The sequence below is a fragment of the Scyliorhinus torazame genome, chromosome 30 (genome assembly GCF_047496885.1).
Source record: "Scyliorhinus torazame isolate Kashiwa2021f chromosome 30, sScyTor2.1, whole genome shotgun sequence".
NCBI lineage: Eukaryota > Metazoa > Chordata > Chondrichthyes > Carcharhiniformes > Scyliorhinidae > Scyliorhinus > Scyliorhinus torazame.
The window spans coordinates 28,213,268-28,236,544 of record NC_092736.1 but is presented as its reverse complement, the minus strand read 5'-3'; the positions used below and the strand labels follow the sequence as shown (position 1 = coordinate 28,236,544).

Here is a 23,277-nt window from a genome sequence, read left to right as displayed (position 1 = left end):
GACGTAAGGCTCACCGGCCTGTAGTTCCCTGGATTATCCTTGCTACCCTTCTTAAACAAAGGAACACCATTGGCTATTCTCCAGTCCTCCGGGACATCACCTGAAGACAGTCAGGATCCAAAGATATTTGTCAAGGCCTCAGCAATTTCCTCTCCAGCCTCCTTCAGTATTCTGGGGTAGATCCCATCAGGCCCTGGGGATTTATCTACCTTAATATTTTTCAAGATGCCCAACACATCGTCTTTTTCGATCTCAATGTGACCCAGGCTATCTACACACCGTTCTCCAGACTCAACATCCATCAATTCCTTCTCTTTGGTGAATACTGATGCAAAGTATTCATTTAGTACCTCGCCCATTTCCTCTGGCTCCACACATAGATTCCCTTGCCTATTCTTCAGTGGGCCAAGCCTTTCCCTGGCTACCCTCTTGCTTTTTATGTACGTGTAAAAAGCCTTGGGATTTTCCTTAACCCTATTTACCAATGACTTTTCGTGACCCCTTTTAGCCCTCCTGACTCCTTGCTTAAGTTCCTTCCTACTTTCCTTATATTCCACACAGGCTTCATCTGTTCTCAGCCTTCTAGCCCTGACAAATGCCTCCCTTTTTCTTTTTGACGAGGCCTACAATATCTCTCGTTATCCATGGTTCCCGAAAATTGCCGTATTTATCCTTCTTCCTCACGGGAACATGCCGGTCCTGAATTCCTTTCAACTGACACTTGAAAGCCTCCCACATGTCAAATGTTGATTTACCCTCAAACATCCGCCCCCAATCTAAGTTCTTCAGTTCCTGCCTAATATTGTTATAATTAGCCTTCCCCCAATTTAGCACATTCAACCTAGGACCACTCTTATCCTTGTCCACCAGCACTTTAAAACTTACTGAATTGTGGTCACTATTCCCAAAATGCTCCCCTCCTGAAACTTCTACCACCTGGCCGGGCTCATTCCCCAATACCAGGTCCAGTATAGCCCCTTCCCTAGTTGGACTATCTACATATTGTTTTAAGAAGCCACCCTGGATGCTCCTTACAAACTCTGCCCCGTCCAAGCCCCTAGCACTAAGTGAGTCCCAGTCAATATTGGGGAAGTTGAAGTCTCCCATCACCACAACCATGTTGCTTTTACCCCTTTCCAAAATCTGTCTACCTATCTGCTCCTCTATCTCCCGCTGGCTGTCGGGTGGCCTGTAGTAAACCCCCAACATTGTGACTGCACCCTTCTTATTCCTCTCTACCCATATACCCTCGCTCCCCTCTGAGGTGTCCTCCCGCAGTACAGCTGTGACATTCTCCCTAACCAGTGGCGCAACTCCTCCACCCCTTTTACAATCCCCTCTATCCCGACTGAAACATCTAAATCCTGGAACATTTAGCTGCCAATCCTGTCCTTCTCTCAACCAGGTCTCTGTAATGGCAACAACATCATAGTTCCAAGTGCTAACCCAAGCTCTTAACTTCATCTGCCTTACCTGTTATACTTCTTGCAATAAAACATATGCACTTCAGGCCACCAGTCCCGCTGTTTTCAGGAACATCTCCCTGTCTGCTCTTCCTCAGAGCCATAATGGCCCTATTCCCTCGTTCTCCGTCAATGTTTTCACCTTCTGACCTATTGCTCCGGTTACCCCCCCCCCCCCCCCCCCCCCCCCCGCCATACTAGTTTAAACCCTCCCGTGTGACACAAGCAAACTTCGCGGCCAGGATATTTATGCCTCTCCAGTTTAGATGCAACTCATCATTCAGGAGTTTTGGGGGTTATATGGGAGGTACAACTGAAATGAATGAAAATGAAATCGCTTATTGTCACAAGTAGACTTCAATGAAGTTACTGTGAAAAGCCCCTAGTCGCCACATTCCGCCGCCTGTTCGGGGAGGCTGGTTCGGGAATTGAACCGTTCTGCTGGCCTGCCTTGGTCTGCTTTCAAAGCCAGCGATTTAGCCCTGTGCTAAACAGCCCCTAGAAACAACATCAAAGGGCTCGTCCGGGATTTGAACCAGGGATTTCTTAGTATAGCACAACCCCCGAAGCGAGAATCTTACCCCTAGACCAACGAGCCGGTAAATTCATCCCAAGGAGGAGGAAATATGCTATGGGGAGGTCGAGGCACCCATGACTGATGAGGGAAGTCAAGGACAGCTAAAAAGCTAAAGAAAAAGCATACTATGTGGTGAGGATTAGTGGGAAGCCTTTAAAAGTGAGCAGTGTGTCTGCGTGGGTTTCAGGAACAGATCTTGAGGTGGCCAGGCTGACAAGGAGCTGCAAATGGGAAGATAAGGAGGTGCGCATTTACCAGGACTTGGGTGCGGAACTTGCCAAAAGAAGGGCGAGCTTCAATAAAGTTAAATGGGCCCTCGTGGTGAAGTTCAGCATGTTGTACCCAGTTCGTTTGTGGGTCACTTACGAGGGTAAAGAACTTTTTTTCGGATGCCAGATAAGGCAATGAACTTTGTTAAGGACAGGGGACTGGCATGTAATGGAGGACGTTGCACTTGGGGGCGAGTAACTCTGTACCCATGCTGCTAAACTTCTTTTCTCTTTGGGTTATGTACGTATTGTTTTGTACCAATTTTTGGGCCTTTACACAGTTTTGTATGCGGGTGAACTTTGTTCTGAATGGGGGACGGTGGGTGGAATTTTCTTCTTTGCATTCTCTGTTCTCTCTGTTCTCTCTGCGCTCTCTGCGCTCTCTGCGCTCTCTGCGCTCTCTGCGCTCTCTGCGCTCTCTGCGCTCCCTGCGCTCTCTACTCTTGCTCTCTCTGCTCTGAGCACTCTCTGCTCTGTCTGCTCTCTCTGCTCTCTCTGCTCTCTCTGCTCTCTCTGCTCTCTCTGCTCTCTCTGCGCTCTCTGCGCTCTCTGCGCTCTCTGCGCTCTCTGCGCTCTCTGCTCTGAGCACTCTCTGCTCTCTCTGCTCTCTCTGCTCTCTCTGCTCTCTCTGCTCTCTCTGCTCTCTCTGCTCTCTCTGCTCTCTCTGCTCTCTCTGCTCTCTCTGCTCTCTCTGCGCTCTCTGCGCTCTCTGCGCTCTCTGCGCTCTCTGCGCTCTCTGCGCTCTCTGCGCTCTCTGCGCTCTCTGCTCGGAGCACTCTCTGCTCTCTACTCTCTCTGCTCTCTCTGCTCTCTCTGCTCTCTCTGCTCTCTCTGCATTCTCTGCTCTCTCTACACTTGCTCTCTCTGCACTCTGCTCTCTCTGCACTCTTTGCTCTCTGCACTCTCTGCTCTCTCTGCATTCTCTCCTCTCCCTGCTCTCTCTCCTCTCCCTGCTCTCTCTGCATTCTCTCCTCTCTCTGCGCTCTCTCGGCGCTCTCTCGGCGCTCTCTCGGCGCTCTCTCGGCGCTCTCTCGGCGCTCTCTCGGCGCTCTCTCGGCGCTCTCTCGGCGCTCTCTCGGCGCTCTCTCGGCGCTCTCTCGGCGCTCTCCCGGCACTCTCCCGGCGCTCTCTCGGCGCTCTCCCGGCGCTCTCTCGGCGCTCTCCCGGCGCTCTCCCGGCGCTCTCCCGGCGCTCTCCCGGCGCTCTCCCGGCGCTCTCCCGGCGCTCTCCCGGCGCTCTCCCGGCGCTCTCCCGGCGCTCTCCCGGCGCTCTCCCGGCGCTCTCCCGGCGCTCTCCCGGCGCTCGCTCTCTCTGCATTCTCTGCTCTCTCTGCACTCTCTGCTCTCTCTGCACTCTCTGCTCTCTCTCTGCACTCTCTGCTCTCTCTGCACTCTTTGCTCTCTCTGCACTCTTTGCTCTCTCTGCACTCTTTGCTCTCTCTGCACTCTTTGCTCTCTCTGCACTCTTTGCTCTCTCTGCACTCTTTGCTCTCTCTGCACTCTTTGCTCTCTCTGCACTCTTTGCTCTCTCTGCGCTCTTTGCTCTCTCTGCGCTCTCTACTCTTGCTCTCTCTGCTCTGAGCACTCTCTACTCTCTCTCTGCTCTCTCTGCTCTCTCTGCTCTCTCTGCGCTCTCTGCGCTCTCTGCGCTCTCTGCGCTCTCTGCTTGAGCACTCTCTGCTCTCTCTGCTCTCTCTGCTCTCTCTGCTCTCTCTGCTCTCTCTGCTCTCTCTGCTCTCTCTGCTCTCTCTGCTCTCTCTGCTCTCTCTGCTCTCTCTGCATTCTCTGCTCTCTCTACACTTGCTCTGTCTGCACTCTGCTCTCTCTGCACTCTGCTCTCTCTGCACTCTGCTCTCTCTGCACTCTGCTCTCTCTGCACTCTGCTCTCTCTGCACTCTGCTCTCTCTGCACTCTTTGCTCTCTCTGCATTCTCTCCTCTCTCTGCGCTCTCTCTGCGCTCTCTCTGCGCTCTCTCTGCGCTCTCTCTGCGCTCTCTCTGCGCTCTCACGGCGCTCTCACGGCGCTCTCTCGGCGCTCTCTCGGCGCTCTCTCGGCGCTCTCTCGGCGCTCTCTCGGCGCTCTCTCGGCGCTCTCTCGGCGCTCTCTCGGCGCTCTCCCGGCGCTCGCTCTCTCTGCGTTCTCTGCTCTCTCTACACTTGCTCTCTCTGCACTCTTTGCTCTCTCTGCACTCTTTGCTCTCTCTGCACTCTTTGCTCTCTCTGCACTCTTTGCTCTCTCTGCACTCTTTGCTCTCTCTGCACTCTTTGCTCTCTCTGCACTCTTTGCTCTCTCTGCACTCTTTGCTCTCTCTGCACTCTTTGCTCTCTCTGCACTCTTTGCTCTCTCTGCACTCTTTGCTCTCTCTGCACTCTTTGCTCTCTCTGCACTCTTTGCTCTCTCTGCACCCTGCTCTCTGCTCTCTCTCTCTCGCTCTCTCTGCACCCTGCTCTCTTTCCACTCCCTGCTCACCCTGCACTCTCCCTGCGCTCTCCCTGCGCTCTCCCTGCGCTCTCCCTGCGCTCTCCCTGCGCTCTCCCTGCGCTCTCCCTGCGCTCTCCCTGCGCTCTCCCTGCGCTCTCCCTGCGCTCTCCCTGCGCTCTCCCTGCGCTCTCCCTGCGCTCTCCCTGCGCTCTCCCTGCGCTCTCCCTGCGCTCTCCCTGCGCTCTCCCTGCGCTCTCCCTGCGCTCTCCCTGCGCTCTCCCTGCGCTCTCCCTGCGCTCTCCCTGCGCTCTCCCTGCGCTCTCCCTGCGCTCTCCCTGCGCTCTCTCTGCGCTCTCCCTGCGCTCTCCCTGCGCTCTTTGCTCTCTCTGCACTCTTTGCTCTCTCTGCACTCTTTGCTCTCTCTGCACTCTTTGCTCTCTCTGCACTCTTTGCTCTCTCTGCACTCTTTGCTCTCTCTGCACTCTTTGCTCTCTCTGCACTCTTTGCTCTCTCTGCACTCTTTGCTCTCTCTGCACTCTTTGCTCTCTCTGCACTCTTTGCTCTCTCTGCACTCTTTGCTCTCTCTGCACTCTTTGCTCTCTCTGCACTCTTTGCTCTCTCTGCACTCTTTGCTCTCTCTGCACTCTTTGCTCTCTCTGCACTCTTTGCTCTCTCTGCACTCTTTGCTCTCTCTGCACTCTTTGCTCTCTCTGCACTCTTTGCTCTCTCTGCACTCTTTGCTCTCTCTGCACTCTTTGCTCTCTCTGCACTCTTTGCTCTCTCTGCACTCTTTGCTCTCTCTGCACTCTTTGCTCTCTCTGCACTCTTTGCTCTCTCTGCACTCTTTGCTCTCTCTGCACTCTCTGCTCTCTCTGCACTCTCTGCTCTCTCTGCACTCTCTGCTCTCTCTGCACTCTCTGCTCTCTCTGCTCTCTCTGCACTCTCTGCTCTCTCTGCACTCTCTGCCCTCTCTGCTCTCTGCCCTCTCTGCTCTCTGCCCTCTCTGCTCTCGCCCTCTCTGCTCTCGCCCTCTCTGCTCTCGCCCTCTCTGCTCTCGCCCTCTCTGCTCTCGCCCTCTCTGCTCTCGCCCTCTCTGCTCTCGCCCTCTCTGCTCTCGCCCTCTCTGCTCTCGCCCTCTCTGCTCTCGCCCTCTCTGCTCTCGCCCTCTCTGCTCTCGCCCTCTCTGCTCTCGCCCTCTCTGCTCTCGCCCTCTCTGCTCTCGCCCTCTCTGCTCTCGCCCTCTCTGCTCTCGCCCTCTCTGCTCTCGCCCTCTCTGCTCTCGCCCTCTCTGCTCTCGCCCTCTCTGCTCTCGCCCTCTCTGCTCTCGCCCTCTCTGCTCTCGCCCTCTCTGCTCTCGCCCTCTCTGCTCTCGCCCTCTCTGCTCTCGCCCTCTCTGCTCTCGCCCTCTCTGCTCTCGCCCTCTCTGCTCTCGCCCTCTCTGCTCTCGCCCTCTCTGCTCTCGCCCTCTCTGCTCTCGCCCTCTCTGCTCTCGCCCTCTCTGCTCTCGCCCTCTCTGCTCTCGCCCTCTCTGCTCTCGCCCTCTCTGCTCTCGCCCTCTCTGCTCTCGCCCTCTCTGCTCTCGCCCTCTCTGCTCTCGCCCTCTCTGCTCTCGCCCTCTCTGCTCTCGCCCTCTCTGCTCTCGCCCTCTCTGCTCTCGCCCTCTCTGCTCTCGCCCTCTCTGCTCTCGCCCTCTCTGCTCTCGCCCTCTCTGCTCTCGCTCTCCCTGTTCTCACTCTCTGCACGCTCTGCTCTCTCTGCTCTCTCTGCTCTCTCTGCTCTCTCTGCTCTCTCTGCTCTCTCTGCACTCTCTGCACTCTCTGCACTCTCTCTCGCCCTGCTCTCTCTGCACTCTCTGCTCTCTCTCTGCTCTCTCTCTGCTCTCTCTCTGCTCTCTCTCTGCTCTCTCTCTGCTCTCTCTCTGCTCTCTCTCTGCTCTCTCTCTGCTCTCTCTCTGCTCTCTCTCTGCTCTCTCTCTGCTCTCTCTCTGCTCTCTCTCTGCTCTCTCTCTGCTCTCTCTGCTCTCTCTCCTCTCTCTCTCTGCACCCTGCTCTCTGCTCTCTCTCTCTCGCTCTCTCTGCACCCTGCTCTCTTTCCACTCCCTGCGCTCTCCCTGCGCTCTCCCTGCGCTCTCCCTGCGCTCTCCCTGCGCTCTCCCTGCGCTCTCCCTGCGCTCTCCCTGCGCTCTCCCTGCGCTCTCCCTGCGCTCTCCCTGCGCTCTCCCTGCGCTCTCCCTGCGCTCTCCCTGCGCTCTCCCTGCGCTCTCCCTGCGCTCTCCCTGCGCTCTCCCTGCGCTCTCCCTGCGCTCTCCCTGCGCTCTCCCTGCGCTCTCCCTGCGCTCTCCCTGCGCTCTCCCTGCGCTCTCTCTGCGATCTCTACTCTTGCTCTCTCTGCTCTGAGCACTCTCTACTCTCTCTCTGCTCTCTCTGCGCTCTCTGCGCTCTCTGCTCTGAGCACTCTCTGCTCTCTGCTCTCTCTGCTCTCTCTGCATTCTCTGCATTCTCTGCATTCTCTGCACTCTCTGCACTCTCTGCACTCTCGCTCGCCCTGCTCTCTCTGCACTCTCTGCTCTCTCTCTGCTCTCTCTCTGCTCTCTCTCTGCTCTCTCTGCTCTCTCTCCTCTCTCTCTCTGCACCCTGCTCTCTGCTCTCTCTCTCTCGCTCTCTCTGCACCCTGCTCTCTTTCCACTCCCTGCGCTCTCCCTGCGCTCTCCCTGCGCTCTCCCTGCGCTCTCCCTGCGCTCTCCCTGCGCTCTCCCTGCGCTCTCCCTGCGCTCTCCCTGCGCTCTCCCTGCGCTCTCCCTGCGCTCTCCCTGCGCTCTCCCTGCGCTCTCCCTGCGCTCTCCCTGCGCTCTCCCTGCGCTCTCTACTCTTGCTCTCTCTGCTCTGAGCACTCTCTACTCTCTCTCTGCTCTCTCTGCGCTCTCTGCGCTCTCTGCGCTCTCTGCGCTCTCTGCGCTCTCTGCACTCTTTGCTCTCTCTGCACTCTTTGCTCTCTCTGCACTCTTTGCTCTCTCTGCACTCTTTGCTCTCTCTGCACTCTTTGCTCTCTCTGCACTCTTTGCTCTCTCTGCACTCTTTGCTCTCCCCGCACTCTTTGCTCTCTCCGCACTCTTTGCTCTCTCCGCACTCTTTGCTCTCTCCGCACTCTTTGCTCTCTCCGCACTCTTTGCTCTCTCCGCACTCTTTGCTCTCTCCGCACTCTTTGCTCTCTCCGCACTCTTTGCTCTCTCCGCACTCTTTGCTCTCTCCGCACTCTTTGCTCTCTCCGCACTCTTTGCTCTCTCCGCACTCTTTGCTCTCTCCGCACTCTTTGCTCTCTCCGCACTCTTTGCTCTCTCCGCACTCTTTGCTCTCTCCGCACTCTTTGCTCTCTCCGCACTCTTTGCTCTCTCCGCACTCTTTGCTCTCTCCGCACTCTTTGCTCTCTCCGCACTCTTTGCTCTCTCCGCACTCTTTGCTCTCTCCGCACTCTTTGCTCTCTCCGCACTCTTTGCTCTCTCCGCACTCTTTGCTCTCTCCGCACTCTTTGCTCTCTCCGCACTCTTTGCTCTCTCCGCACTCTTTGCTCTCTCCGCACTCTTTGCTCTCTCCGCACTGTTTGCTCTCTCCGCACTCTTTGCTCTCTCCGCACTCTTTGCTCTCTCCGCACTCTTTGCTCTCTCCGCACTCTTTGCTCTCTCCGCACTCTTTGCTCTCTCCGCACTCTTTGCTCTCTCCGCACTCTTTGCTCTCTCCGCACTCTTTGCTCTCTCCGCACTCTTTGCTCTCTCCGCACTCTTTGCTCTCTCCGCACTCTTTGCTCTCTCCGCACTCTTTGCTCTCTCCGCACTCTTTGCTCTCTCCGCACTCTTTGCTCTCTCCGCACTCTTTGCTCTCTCCGCACTCTTTGCTCTCTCCGCACTCTTTGCTCTCTCCGCACTCTTTGCTCTCTCCGCACTCTTTGCTCTCTCCGCACTCTTTGCTCTCTCCGCACTCTTTGCTCTCTCCGCACTCTTTGCTCTCTCCGCACTCTTTGCTCTCTCCGCACTCTTTGCTCTCTCCGCACTCTTTGCTCTCTCCGCACTCTTTGCTCTCTCCGCACTCTTTGCTCTCTCCGCACTCTTTGCTCTCTCCGCACTCTTTGCTCTCTCCGCACTCTTTGCTCTCTCCGCACTCTTTGCTCTCTCCGCACTCTTTGCTCTCTCCGCACTCTTTGCTCTCTCCGCACTCTTTGCTCTCTCCGCACTCTTTGCTCTCTCCGCACTCTTTGCTCTCTCCGCACTCTTTGCTCTCTCCGCACTCTTTGCTCTCTCCGCACTCTTTGCTCTCTCCGCACTCTTTGCTCTCTCCGCACTCTTTGCTCTCTCCGCACTCTTTGCTCTCTCCGCACTCTTTGCTCTCTCCGCACTCTTTGCTCTCTCCGCACTCTTTGCTCTCTCCGCACTCTTTGCTCTCTCCGCACTCTTTGCTCTCTCCGCACTCTTTGCTCTCTCCGCACTCTTTGCTCTCTCCGCACTCTTTGCTCTCTCCGCACTCTTTGCTCTCTCCGCACTCTTTGCTCTCTCCGCACTCTTTGCTCTCTCCGCACTCTTTGCACTCTCCGCACTCTTTGCTCCCTCCGCACTCTTTGCTCCCTCCGCACTCTTTGCTCCCTCCGCACTCTTTGCTCCCTCCGCACTCTCTGCGCCCTCCGCACTCTCTGCTCCCTCCGCACTCTTTGCTCCCTCCGCACTCTTTGCTCCCTCCGCACTCTTTGCTCCCTCCGCACTCTCTGCGCCCTCCGCACTCTCTGCTCCCTCTGCACTCTCTGCACTCTCTGCACTCTCTGCTCTCTCTGCACTCTCTGCTCTCTCTGCACTCTCTGCACTCTCTGCACTCTCTGCACTCTCTGCTCTCTCTGCACTCTCTGCTCTCTCTGCACTCTCTGCTCTCTCTGCACTCTCTGCTCTCTCTGCACTCTCTGCTCTCTCTGCACTCTCTGCCTCTCTGCTCTCGCCCTCTCTGCTCTCGCCCTCTCTGCTCTCGCCCTCTCTGCTCTCGCCCTCTCTGCTCTCGCCCTCTCTGCTCTCGCCCTCTCTGCTCTCGCCCTCTCTGCTCTCGCCCTCTCTGCTCTCGCCCTCTCTGCTCTCGCCCTCTCTGCTCTCGCCCTCTCTGCTCTCGCCCTCTCTGCTCTCGCCCTCTCTGCTCTCGCCCTCTCTGCTCTCGCCCTCTCTGCTCTCGCCCTCTCTGCTCTCGCCCTCTCTGCTCTCGCCCTCTCTGCTCTCGCCCTCTCTGCTCTCGCCCTCTCTGCTCTCGCCCTCTCTGCTCTCGCCCTCTCTGCTCTCGCCCTCTCTGCTCTCGCCCTCTCTGCTCTCGCCCTCTCTGCTCTCGCCCTCTCTGCTCTCGCCCTCTCTGCTCTCGCCCTCTCTGCTCTCGCCCTCTCTGTTCTCGCTCTCCCTGTTCTCTCTGCACTCTCTGCACTCTCGCTCGCCCTGCTCTCTCTGCACTCTCTGCACTCTCTGCACTCTCTGCTCTCTCTCTGCCACCACTCTGCTCTCTCTCTGCTCTCTCTCTGCTCTCTCTCTCTGCACCCTGCTCTCTGCTCTCTCTCTCTCGCTCTCTCTGCACCCTGCTCTCTTTCCTCTCCCTGCGCTCTCCCTGCGCTCTCCCTGCGCTCTCCCTGCGCTCTCCCTGCGCTCTCCCTGCGCTCTCCCTGCGCTCTCCCTGCGCTCTCCCTGCGCTCTCCCTGCGCTCTCCCTGCGCTCTCCCTGCGCTCTCCCTGCGCTCTCCCTGCGCTCTCCCTGCGCTCTCCCTGCGCTCTCCCTGCGCTCTCCCTGCGCTCTCCCTGCGCTCTCCCTGCGCTCTCCCTGCGCTCTCCCTGCGCTCTCCCTGCGCTCTCCCTGCGCTCTCCCTGCGCTCTCCCTGCGCTCTCCCTGCGCTCTCCCTGCGCTCTCCCTGCGCTCTCCCTGCGCTCTCCCTGCGCTCTCCCTGCGCTCTCCCTGCGCTCTCCCTGCGCTCTCCCTGCGCTCTCCCTGCGCTCTCCCTGCGCTCTCCCTGCGCTCTCCCTGCACTCTCTCTGCACTCTCCCTGCTGTCCCTGCTCTCCCTGCTCTCTGCACTCCCTGCACTCCCTGCACTCCCTGCACTCCCTGCTCTCCCTGCTCTCTCGGCTCTCTGCGATCTCTCTACGCTCTCCCTGCTCTCCCTGCTCTCCCTGCTCTCCCTGCTCTCCCTGCTCTCCCTGCTCTCCCTGCTCTCCCTGCACTCCCTGCTCTCCCCGCTCTCTCGGCTCTCTGCGATCTCTCTGCGATCTCTCTGCGCTCTCCCTGCTCTCCCTGCTCTCTCTGCACTCTCTGCACTCTCTGCTCTCTCTGCACTCTCTGCACTCTCTGCACTCTCTGCACTCTCTGCTCTCTCTGCACTCTCTGCTCTCTCTGCACTCTCTGCTCTCTCTGCACTCTCTGCTCTCTCTGCACTCTCTGCTCTCTCTGCACTCTCTGCTCTCTCTGCACTCTCTGCCTCTCTGCTCTCGCCCTCTCTGCTCTCGCCCTCTCTGCTCTCGCCCTCTCTGCTCTCGCCCTCTCTGCTCTCGCCCTCTCTGCTCTCGCCCTCTCTGCTCTCGCCCTCTCTGCTCTCGCCCTCTCTGCTCTCGCCCTCTCTGCTCTCGCCCTCTCTGCTCTCGCCCTCTCTGCTCTCGCCCTCTCTGCTCTCGCCCTCTCTGCTCTCGCCCTCTCTGCTCTCGCCCTCTCTGCTCTCGCCCTCTCTGCTCTCGCCCTCTCTGCTCTCGCCCTCTCTGCTCTCGCCCACTCTGCTCTCGCCCACTCTGCTCTCGCCCACTCTGCTCTCGCCCACTCTGCTCTCGCCCTCTCTGCTCTCGCCCTCTCTGCTCTCGCCCTCTCTGCTCTCGCCCTCTCTGCTCTCGCCCTCTCTGCTCTCGCCCTCTCTGCTCTCGCCCTCTCTGCTCTCGCCCTCTCTGCTCTCGCCCTCTCTGCTCTCGCCCTCTCTGCTCTCGCCCTCTCTGCTCTCGCCCTCTCTGCTCTCGCCCTCTCTGCTCTCGCCCTCTCTGCTCTCGCCCTCTCTGCTCTCGCCCTCTCTGCTCTCGCCCTCTCTGCTCTCGCCCTCTCTGCTCTCGCCCTCTCTGCTCTCGCCCTCTCTGCTCTCGCCCTCTCTGCTCTCGCCCTCTCTGCTCTCGCCCTCTCTGCTCTCGCCCTCTCTGCTCTCGCCCTCTCTGCTCTCGCCCTCTCTGCTCTCGCCCTCTCTGCTCTCGCCCTCTCTGCTCTCGCCCTCTCTGCTCTCGCCCTCTCTGCTCTCGCCCTCTCTGCTCTCGCCTGCTCTCGCCCTCTCTGCTCTCGCCCTCTCTGCTCTCGCCCTCTCTGCTCTCGCCCTCTCTGCTCTCGCCCTCTCTGCTCTCGCCCTCTCTGCTCTCGCCCTCTCTGCTCTCGCCCTCTCTGCTCTCGCCCTCTCTGCTCTCGCCCTCTCTGCTCTCGCCCTCTCTGCTCTCGCCCTCTCTGCTCTCGCCCTCTCTGCTCTCGCCCTCTCTGCTCTCGCCCTCTCTGCTCTCGCCCTCTCTGCTCTCGCCCTCTCTGCTCTCGCCCTCTCTGCTCTCGCCCTCTCTGCTCTCGCCCTCTCTGCTCTCGCCCTCTCTGCTCTCGCCCTCTCTGCTCTCGCCCTCTCTGCTCTCGCCCTCTCTGCTCTCGCCCTCTCTGCTCTCGCCCTCTCTGCTCTCGCCCTCTCTGCTCTCGCCCTCTCTGCTCTCGCCCTCTCTGCTCTCGCCCTCTCTGTTCTCGCTCTCCCTGTTCTCTCTGCACTCTCTGCACTCTCGCTCGCCCTGCTCTCTCTGCACTCTCTGCACTCTCTGCACTCTCTGCTCTCTCTCTGCCACCACTCTGCTCTCTCTCTGCTCTCTCTCTCTGCACCCTGCTCTCTGCTCTCTCTCTCTCGCTCTCTCTGCACCCTGCTCTCTTTCCTCTCCCTGCGCTCTCCCTGCGCTCTCCCTGCGCTCTCCCTGCGCTCTCCCTGCGCTCTCCCTGCGCTCTCCCTGCGCTCTCCCTGCGCTCTCCCTGCGCTCTCCCTGCGCTCTCCCTGCGCTCTCCCTGCGCTCTCCCTGCGCTCTCCCTGCGCTCTCCCTGCGCTCTCCCTGCGCTCTCCCTGCGCTCTCCCTGCGCTCTCCCTGCGCTCTCCCTGCGCTCTCCCTGCGCTCTCCCTGCGCTCTCCCTGCGCTCTCCCTGCGCTCTCCCTGCGCTCTCCCTGCGCTCTCCCTGCGCTCTCCCTGCGCTCTCCCTGCACTCTCTCTGCACTCTCCCTGCTCTCTCTGCACTCTCCCTGCTGTCCCTGCTCTCCCTGCTCTCTGCACTCCCTGCACTCCCTGCACTCCCTGCACTCCCTGCACTCCCTGCACTCCCTGCACTCCCTGCTCTCCCTGCTCTCCCTGCTCTCTCGGCTCTCTGCGATCTCTCTACGCTCTCCCTGCTCTCCCTGCTCTCCCTGCTCTCCCTGCTCTCCCTGCTCTCCCTGCACTCCCTGCTCTCCCCGCTCTCTCGGCTCTCTGCGATCTCTCTGCGCTCTCTCTGCGCTCTCCCTGCTCTCCCTGCTCTCCCGGCTCTCCCGGCTCTCCCGGCTCTCTCGGCTCTCTCGGCTCTCTCGGCTCTCTCGGCTCTCTCGGCTCTCTCTGCTGCCTAGTCTCTCGCTCTCTGCTCTCTCTGCATTCTCTGCTCTCTCTGCCCTCTCTCTGCCCTCTCTCTGCCCTCTCTCTGCCCTCTCTCTGCCCTCTCTCTGCCCTCTCTCTGCCCTCTCTCTGCCCTCTCTCTGCCCTCTCTCTGCCCTCTCTCTGCCCTCTAGAACATACATAGAACAATACAGCGCAGTACAGGCCCTTCGGCCCACGATGTTGCACCGAAACAAAAGCCATCTAACCTACACTATGCCATTATCATCCATATGTTTATCCAATAAACTTTTAAATGCCCTCAATGTTGGCGAGTTCACTACTGTAGCAGGTAGGGCATTCCACGGCCTCACTACTCTTTGCGTAAAGAACCTACCTCTGACCTCTGTCCTATATCTATTACCCCTCAGTTTAATGCTATGTCCCCTAGTGCCAGCCATTTCCATCCGCGGGAGAAGGCTCTCACTGTCCACCCTATCTAACCCCCTGATCATTTTGTATGCCTCTATTAAGTCTCCTCTTAACCTTCTTCTCTCCAACGAAAACAACCTCAAGTCCGTCAGCCTTTCCTCATAAGATTTTCCCTCCATACCAGGCAACATCCTGGTAAATCTCCTCTGCACCCGCTCCAAAGCCTCCACGTCCTTCCTATAATGCGGTGACCAGAACTGTACGCAATACTCCAAATGCGGCCGGACCAGAGTTCTGTACAGCTGCAACATGACCTCCCGACTCCGGAACTCAATCCCTCTACCAATAAAGGCCAACACTCCATAGGCCTTCTTCACAACCCTATCAACCTGGGTGGCAACTTTCAGGGAGTTGCCCTCTCTCTGCCCTCTCTCTGCCCACTCTCTGCCCTCTCTCTGCCCTCTCTCTGCCCTCTCTCTGCCCACTCTCTGCCCACTCTCTGCCCACTCTCTGCCCACTCTCTGCCCTCTCTCTGCCCTCTCCCTGCCCTCTCCCTGCCCTCTCCCTGCCCTCTCCCTGCCCTCTCCCTGCCCTCTCCCTGCCCTCTCCCTGCCCTCTCCCTGCCCTCTCCCTGCCCTCTCCCTGCCCTCTCCCTGCCCTCTCCCTGCCCTCTCCCTGCCCTCTCCCTGCCCTCTCCCTGCCCTCTCCCTGCCCTCTCCCTGCCCTCTCCCTGCCCTCTCCCTGCCCTCTCCCTGCCCTCTCCCTGCCCTCTCCCTGCCCTCTCCCTGCCCTCTCCCTGCCCTCTCCCTGCCCTCTCCCTGCCCTCTCCCTGCCCTCTCCCTGCCCTCTCCCTGCCCTCTCCCTGCCCTCTCCCTGCCCTCTCCCTGCCCTCTCCCTGCCCTCTCCCTGCCCTCTCCCTGCCCTCTCCCTGCCCTCTCCCTGCCCTCTCCCTGCCCTCTCCCTGCCCTCTCCCTGCCCTCTCCCTGCCCTCTCCCTGCCCTCTCCCTGCCCTCTCCCTGCCCTCTCCCTGCCCTCTCCCTGCCCTCTCCCTGCCCTCTCCCTGCCCTCTCCCTGCCCTCTCCCTGCCCTCTCCCTGCCCCCTCCCTGCCCCCTCCCTGCCCCCTCCCTGCCCCCTCCCTGCCCCCTCCCTGCCCCCTCCCTGCCCCCTCCCTGCCCCCTCCCTGCCCCCTCCCTGCCCCCTCCCTGCCCCCTCCCTGCCCCCTCCCTGCCCCCTCCCTGCCCCCTCCCTGCCCCCTCCCTGCCCCCTCCCTGCCCCCTCCCTGCCCCCTCCCTGCCCCCTCCCTGCCCCCTCCCTGCCCCCTCCCTGCCCCCTCCCTGCCCCCTCCCTGCCCCCTCCCTGCCCCCTCCCTGCCCTCTCCCTGCCCTCTCCCTGCCCTCTCCCTGCCCTCTCCCTGCCCTCTCCCTGCCCTCTCCCTGCCCTCTCCCTGCCCTCTCCCTCCCCTCTCCCTGCCCTCTCCCTGCCCTCTCCCTGCCCTCTCCCTGCCCTCTCCCTGCCCTCTCCCTGCCCTCTCCCTGCCCTCTCCCTGCCCTCTCCCTGCCCTCTCCCTGCCCACTCCCTGCCCACTCCCTGCCCACTCCCTGCCCTCTCCCTGCCCTCTCCCTGCCCTCTCCCTGCCCTCTCCCTGCCCTCTCCCTGCCCTCTCCCTGCGCTCTCCCTGCGCTCTCTCTGCGCTCTCTCTGCTCTCTCTCTGCTCTCTCTGCTCTCTCTGCTCTCTCTGCACTCCCTGCACTCCCTGCTCTCACTGCACTCACTGCACTCTCTACTATCTCTCTCTGCTCTCTCTCTGCACTCTCTGCTCTCCCTGCACTCTCTCTGCACTCTCTGCACTCTCTGCACTCTCTGCACGCTCTGCACGCTCTGCACGCTCTGCACACTCTGTACTCTCTCTGTACTCTCTCTGTACTCTCTCTGCACTCTCTCTGCACTCTCTCTGCACACTACTCACGCCCTCTCTGCACTCTCTGCACTCTCTGCTCTCTCTGCACTCTCTACTCTCGCTCTCTCTGCTCTCTCTGCTCTCCCTGCACTCCCTGCACTCCCTGCACTCCCTGCACTCTCTGCTCTCCCTGCACTCTCTGCTCTCCCTGCACTCTCTACTCTCCCTGCACTCTCTACTCTCTCTGCTCTCTCTGCTCTCTCTGCTCTCTCTGCACTCTCTGCACTCTCTGCACTCTCTGCACTCTCTGCACTCTCTGCTCTCTCTACAGTTGCTCTCTCTGCACTCTCTGCTCTCTGCTCTCTCTGCATTCTCTGCTCTCTCTGCTCTCTCTGCTCTCTCTCTGCTCTCTCTCTGCGCTTTCTCTGCGCTTTCTCTGCGCTTTCTCTGCGCTCTCTCTGCGCTCTCTCTGCGCTCTCTCTGCGCTCTCTCTGCGCTCTCTCTGCGCTCTCTCTGCGCTCTCTCTGCGCTCTCTCTGCGCTCTCTCTGCGCTCTCTCTGCGCTCTCTCTGCGCTCTCTCTGCGCTCTCTCTGCGCTCTCTCTGCGCTCTCTCTGCGCTCTCTCTGCGCTCTCTCTGCGCTCTCTGCGCTCTCTCTGCGCTCTCTCTGCTCTCTCTGCTCTCTCTGCTCTCTCTGCTCTCTCTGCTCTCTCTGCTCTCTCTGCTCTCTCTGCTCTCTCTGCTCTCTCTGCACTCTCTGCACGCTCTGCCCGCTCTCTGCCCGCTCTCGCTCTCTCTGCTCTCTCTGCTCTCTCTGCTCTCCCTGCACTCTCTACTCTCGCACTCTCTGCACTCTCTGCTCTCCCTGCACTCTCTACTGTGCTCTCTCTGCACTCTTTGCAATTTTTTTCACTCTCTGCACTCCCTGCGCTCCCTGCACTCCCTGCACTCTCTGCACTCCCTGCACTCCCTGCACTCCCTGCACTCTCTGCACTCTCTGCTCTCTCTGCTCTCTCTGCACTCTCTGCACTCTCTGCTCTCTCTGCTCTCTCTGCTCTCTCTGCTCTCTCTGCACTCTCTGCTCTCTGCTCTCTCTCTAGCTGTCTCTGCTCTTCCTCTCCATGTTACAGCATGTCACACACACTAGTTTTAATTTGTATTATAGCCTCCGAAGTTAAAGAAAGGTGTTATTTACGGTTGAAGAATATTCTGTTCTCTGCACCCAGTCTCCAAAGGCTCATTGCAAATTTGAGTAGAATGGCAGTGTCCTTTTTAATTTGGCTTCTCACCAGATTGAGAAGAGATCAGCGCTGAGTGTAATAGTCTTACTCTCCCCAAGTATAGCGCAGTGTATTAATCCATGTAACGACTCGTCAAACTTTTATTAATTGAAATTTTTTATAACTGTAACAAAAACATGGTAAAATAAACATCCCCCCCCCCCAGCCCAATCTTCACGCACCTCAACCATACAACAACAATCCACCCCCCCCCCTTTAGAATACTGCATCTGCTGACATTTTTAATTTTCCCCGAGAAAGTCGCTGAACGGCTGCCCCCTCCGGGTGAACCCGAACATTGACCCTCTTAAGGCGAACTTTATTTTCTCGAGACTGAGAAACCCAGCCATGCCACTAACCCAGGTCTCCACACTCGGGGGCTTCGAGTCCCTACATATTCAGAAGATCCGTCTCCGGGCTACCAGGGAGGCAAAGGCCAGGACATCGGCCTCTTTCGCCCCCTGAACTCCCGGATCTTCCGACACTCCAAAGATCGGCACTTCTGGACTCGGCACCACCCGTGTCAAATTTGTAACATTAAATTAAATGAAATGAAATGAAAATCGCTTATTGCCACAAGTAGGCTTCAAATGAAGTTACGGTGAAAAGTCCCTAGTCGCCACATTCCGGCGCCTGTTCGGGGAGGCTGTTACGGGAATCGAACCGTGCTGTGGCCTGCCTCGGTCTGCTTTCAAAGCCAGCGATTTAGCCCTGTGCTAAACAGCCCATAAAAAGCTGCATAGTCAGCCTGATATCAGCTCTTTAGAGCAATGATGCAATTCACATCTTTTGCATCCGATTTGCAAGACTGGGAGCCTCTCTGCGTTTATCTGTTAACAGAACATCTGACTTTTAAATAAAATTTTAAAGTCGCCAATTTTGCCTTTAGTTTGCTTTGATCAGCGGGGCCCAGTTAGAATGTTATCTCCTGCTGGAAGGCAAACTGGGAGTGATGTCAGATCTCTCCCTCAACTCCTTGGGCTTGGGCCTATCTGGTACGTTGTGGGTGGAACAGTTTGGTGCACTTAAACTTCGTGCCAACTCCCAGTCTGTTCCTCTAGCCCCTCCCTTCATTTGCCTCCCCTTTTTTCGAGCTGTTTTTTTTTTTTTTACATCAATCTGCTCAGTAATAGAATGACATCTTCTCCTGCAGGTGAGATTTTTGAGCAGAAGAAAGCTGGACGGGGCAGTCACCAAGTTGCGGCGACCTTCGAAGAAGCTGTTGAAGAAACAGGTATTTTTCTTCAACCCTGTTATGTCTTGGAGATGTTGGAAAATCATTGCTGACTCTATTGTAAAATTCTCTCTCTCTCTCTCGGTGTGGGGCAATTGCGTATTGGTGCATCAGCTGTAGCTTAGTGGGTAGCACTCTCGCCTCTGATTCAGAGGGTTGCAGGTTCAAGTCCTGCTCCAGACACATGAGCACAAAGTCTAGATTGCCACTTGTGGTGGAGTGCTGATGGGAGTGCTGCCCTGTTGGAAGTGGAGTCTTACTGGTGGCAGGGATAAGATTCCATGGAGTCCCTTGGAAGGCGATCAGGGCAATTCTCCCCGGTGTCCTGGCCAATATTTAGGCCTGAACCAATACTTAAGGGCGGCATGATAGCACAGTGGTTAGCACTGTTGCTTCACAGCGCCAGGGACCCGGGTTTGATTCCCGGATTGGGTCACTGTCTGTGCGGAGTCTGCACGTTCTCCCCGTGTCTGCGTGGGTTTCCTCTGGGTGCTCCGGTTTCCTCCCACAGTCCAAAGATGTGCAGGTTAAGTGGATTTGGCCAGGCTAAATTACCCTTGGCGTCCAAAAAGGTTGGTGGGGTTACTGGCTTAAAGGGATAGGGTGGAGGTGTGGACCTTGGGTAGGGTGCTCTTTCCAGGGCCCGGTGCAGACTCGATGGGCCGAATGGCCTCTTTCTGCACTGTAAATTCTATGATTCTATTCTATGAATGCTTGAACAAACCTATGGAATACCTAAAGGGATAGACAGGGTAGGGTTGCAGGTCAGGTGTTTCTCCTGGTTGGGGAGTCTAGAACGAGGGGGGCACACGTTCAAAATAGGACCGAGATGAGAATTATTTTTACTGGAGGGTTGTGGATCTTTGAAATCCCCCCCCCCCCCTCCCAAAAGAGGGCAGTGGAAACTCAGTCACTGAGTATGTTTAAAGCAGAGATTGACAGATTTCGAAATCCCAGTGACATAAAGGGACATTGGGGTATTGTGGAGGAGAAGGGGGGGTGAAATAGGCAATGAAGTGAATGGTCACATTGAATGCCAGTGCAGGCTCACTGGGCTGAATGTCCTACTCCAGCTTCATGTTCCGATGTAATGCTCCTCTGGAAAGCCGAGGGACATTCGGCAGCATTAACAACACTATATAAATAGATGTTATAATAAAGCCCATGTCCGTTGGAAACCTAAAATGTTCCAAAGCAAAACCATTGGCCACAAAGACAAACACTGATAACATTGAAGAGCAAATCGCTCAGGATCTCTCTTCAGTGCAAGTTGTTCTGTAGACATCTGGATAATCATTGTTGAATGTTATAATAGTGTCCCCCGCCCCCCTCTGTTGTTTATACTTTATTGCTGTTGGAAAGCCTAATTTTATTTTCCTGTGTGCTTTTTCAGGTTTTGGCACGTTCCATGCGGTGTTGTTGGTTATCTGCGGCTGGGCGAATGCCAGCGATGCCATCGAGATTTTGTGCGTATCGTTCCTGCTTCCCACTGCCCGTTGCGATCTCCATCTCAACACAGCAGACATGGGTTGGCTGACAGCAAGTATCTTCCTCGGTACGTACGCCTTTCACAAACTCCACAGACTATTTCCCGTGCCAGCAACCGAGTCAGACAAAGAACAAAGAAAAGTACAGCACAGGAACAGGCCCTTCGGCCCTCCAAGCCTGTGCCAACCATGCTACCCGCCTAGACTAAAATCTTCTACACTTCCTGGGTCCATATCCCTCTATTCCCATCCTATTCATGTATTTGTCAAGATGCCTCTTAAATGTTACTATCGTCCCTGCTTCCACCACCTCCTCCGGCAGCGAGTTCCAGGCACCCACAACCCTCTGTGTAAAAAAAACTTGCCTCGTACATCTCCTCTAAACCTTGCCCCTCACACCTTAAACCAGACACTTGGGCCTTAACGGGCCAGGCAGCTGCAGGGGCACGAGAGGCGCCAACCTCTGCCAACCAGGGCAGCACGGTAGCATTGTGGATAGCACAATTGCTTCACAGCTCCAGGGTCCCAGGTTCGATTCCGGCTTGGGTCACTGTCTGTGCGGAGTCTGCACGTTCTCCCCCGTGTCTGCGTGGGATTCCTCCGGGTGCTCCGGTTTCCTCCCACAGACCAAAGATGTGCAGGTTAGGTGGACTGGCCATGATAAATTGCCCTTAGTGTCCAAAATTACCCTTAGTGTTGGTTGGGGTTACTGGGTTATGGGGATAGGGTGGAGGTGTGGACCTTGGGTAGGGTGCTCTTTCCAAGAGCCGGTGCAGACTCGATGGGCCGAATGGCCTCCTTCTGCACTGTAAATTCTATAACTGCATGCCTGATAAGGAGACCAATGCAGAGCATTTTCTCTCTGCCATTGCAGCATGTCACGTCTCCTTCATCTGGGCGGTGGTGGGGGTTTGAAGAGTTTGTCCTCCTCTTACCCAGGTGATGCGACAGCCTGGTTTGGCAAGAGCTTCTTTGCAGCGAACCCAGTTGGTGGATGGCTTGATGCTAAATCTTTGGCGATGGCACAGGGCTCACTGGATTGGCATTCCAGAACCTGCAAGATCAGGTCCTGCCAATGGAAATGAAGAATTGAAATTCAGTCAGAGCTGGTCGTTTTTGGGTCGCGATTGGATAAAGTAACCCAGAAAGCCACCAGATTTTTATTCTTTTGTGGGATATGAGCGCTGACAAAGCCAGCATTTGTTGCCTATCCCTAATTGCCCAGAGCCGCCGCCTTGAATTGCTGCAGTCTGTGTGGTGTAGGAACACCCCTGGTGTTTTAAGTCTGGCATTCTAGGAATTTGACCCATTGACAGTGAAGGAACTGTGATATAGTTCCAGTTCAGGATGGTGTGTGGCTTGGTGGGGAACTTGCTGGGAGGGGGGTCTTTCCCATGTATCTGTTGTCCTTGGTTTGACAAATTGCTGCACTGCAGCTTGTAGGTGGGACACACTGCTGCCGCCGTGCGTCAGTGGCGGAGACAGTGAATGTTTACGGCGTTGGATTGGGGTGCTGATTAAGCGGGCTGCTTTTTCCTGAATGGCGTTGAGCTTATCAAGCATTGTTGGAGCTAGGTTGGAGGCACTGTTGCATCAGCACTGAGGACCCGGGTTCGATCCCGGCCCTGGGTCACTGTCCGTGTGGAATTTGCACATTCTCCCCGTGTTTGTGTGGATTTCGCCCCCACAACCCAAAGATGTGCAGGTTAGGTGGATCGGCCACGCTAAATTGCCCCTTAATTGGGGGGGAAAAAATAATTAGGCTCTCTAAATTTATTTTTTAAAAATTGTCGTTGGAGCTACTCTGGAATGATAAAGTCGTAACTCAAATATCCAGGTTATAAACTTACCTTAATTGTTTCTTTTCCCTCCTATTCTCCCAATTTAGCATTAATATTTTTCTTTACTATCTCTTAATTTGTGGCATTTTCCCCGTGCGTTTTTGGTGTTTAAAAGGCTTGATATGACTTCATTATTTTGCTTCCCTTTTTTTAAGAAGCTGGAAGCATTTTATTTTCTGGAGGAAGGCAGGCTTACCTAATTCCCAGCTTTAAATATGGCGACACAGCCGCAGCTTCAGGCAGGGGAAGGTCATTGGCCCACCTGATCCACCCCACCCACAATATTTGCTTCCTTCAGTTCAGAACCAGTTTAGCAAACAAGCAATTTGATGCAGTCAAATATTGAATGTGATTAGGTTCATCATAATAGGTCAACAGTTGAGTCCACAACATACATTTAATGAGTTTCAAATGTCGGTTCAATGACCTCCGCGGGGCTCGAGCGCACAATTCAAGACGCACACTTGTAGTTTTTTTTTTTTAAACCTACTCTTTCGTAGGGTGTGGACACCGCTAGCTGGGCCAGTATTCATAAGAACATAAGAACTAGGAGCAGGAGTAGGCTATCTGGCCCCTCGAGCCTGCTCCGCCATTCAATGAGATCATGGCTGATCTTTTGTGGACTCAGCTCCACTTTCCGGCCCGAACACCATAACCCTTAATCCCTTTAATCTTCAAAAAACTATCTATATTTATCTTAAAAACATTTAATGAAGGAGCCTCTACTGCTTCACTGGGCAAGGAATTCCATAGATTCACAACCCTTTGGGTGAAGAAGTTCCTCCTAAGGTCAGTCCTAAATCTACTTCCCCTTATTTTGAGGCTATGCCCCCTAGTTCTGCTTTCACCCGCCAGTGGAAACAACCTGCCTGCATCTATCCTATCTATTCCTTTCATAATTTTATATGTTTCTATAAGATCCTTCTAAATTCCAACGAGTACAGTCCCAGTCGACTCAACCTCTCCTCGTAATCCAACCCCCTCAGGTCTGGGATTAACCTAGTGAATCTCCTCTGCACACCCTACAGCGCCAGTACGTCCTTTCTCAGGTAAGGAGACCAAAACTGAACACGATACTCCAGGTGTGGCCTCACAAACACCTTATACAATTGCAGCATAACCTCCCTAGTCTTAAACTCCATCCCTCTAGCAATGAAGGATAACTCCATTTGCCTTCTTAATCACCTGTTGCACCTGTAAACCAACCTTTTGCAACTTCATTGCCCTGGAGAAAGTGGTGCTGAGCTGCTGCCTTGAACCGCTGCCATCCATGTGGTGTAGGTACACCCACAGTGCTGTTTCAAGTTCCTAGGGGTGCACACCTCCAAAAATCTGTCCTGGTCCACCTTCGTGGACGCTACCACCAAGAAAGCACAACAGCGCCTATACCTCCTCAGGAAATTAAGGAAATTTGGCATGTCCACATTAACCCTTACCAACTTTTACAGATGCACCATAGAAAGCATCCTAGCGGGCTGCATCACAGCCTGGTATGGCAACTGCTCGGCCCAGGACCGCAAGAAACTTCAGAGAGTCGTGAACACCGCCCAGTCCATCACACGAACCTGCCTCCCATCCATTGACTCCATCTACACCTCCCACTACCTGGGGAAAGCGGGCAGCATAATCAAAGATCCATCCCACCTGGCTTACTCACTCTTCCAACTTCTTCCATCGGGCAGGCGATACAGAAGTCTGAGAACACGCACGAACAGACTCAAAAGCAGCTTCTTCCCCACTGTTACCAGACTCCTAAATGACCCTCTTATGGACTGACC

The 23,277-nt window shown here is 56.4% G+C and overlaps 1 protein-coding gene across 4 annotated transcripts in view; it reads left to right on the top strand.

The window, feature by feature from the left end:
- Nucleotides 1–23,277, top strand: part of sv2 (synaptic vesicle glycoprotein 2) — a 151,526-nt gene that overhangs the window by 57,220 nt on the left and 71,029 nt on the right. For all 4 annotated transcript variants that reach the window (XM_072493058.1, XM_072493057.1, XM_072493059.1 and 1 more), the window contains 2 exons: nt 18,091–18,171; nt 19,565–19,726. In XM_072493058.1, coding sequence (XP_072349159.1) covers nt 18,091–18,171; nt 19,565–19,726 — 243 coding nt within the window. The remainder of the gene's footprint in view (nt 1–18,090; nt 18,172–19,564; nt 19,727–23,277) is intronic.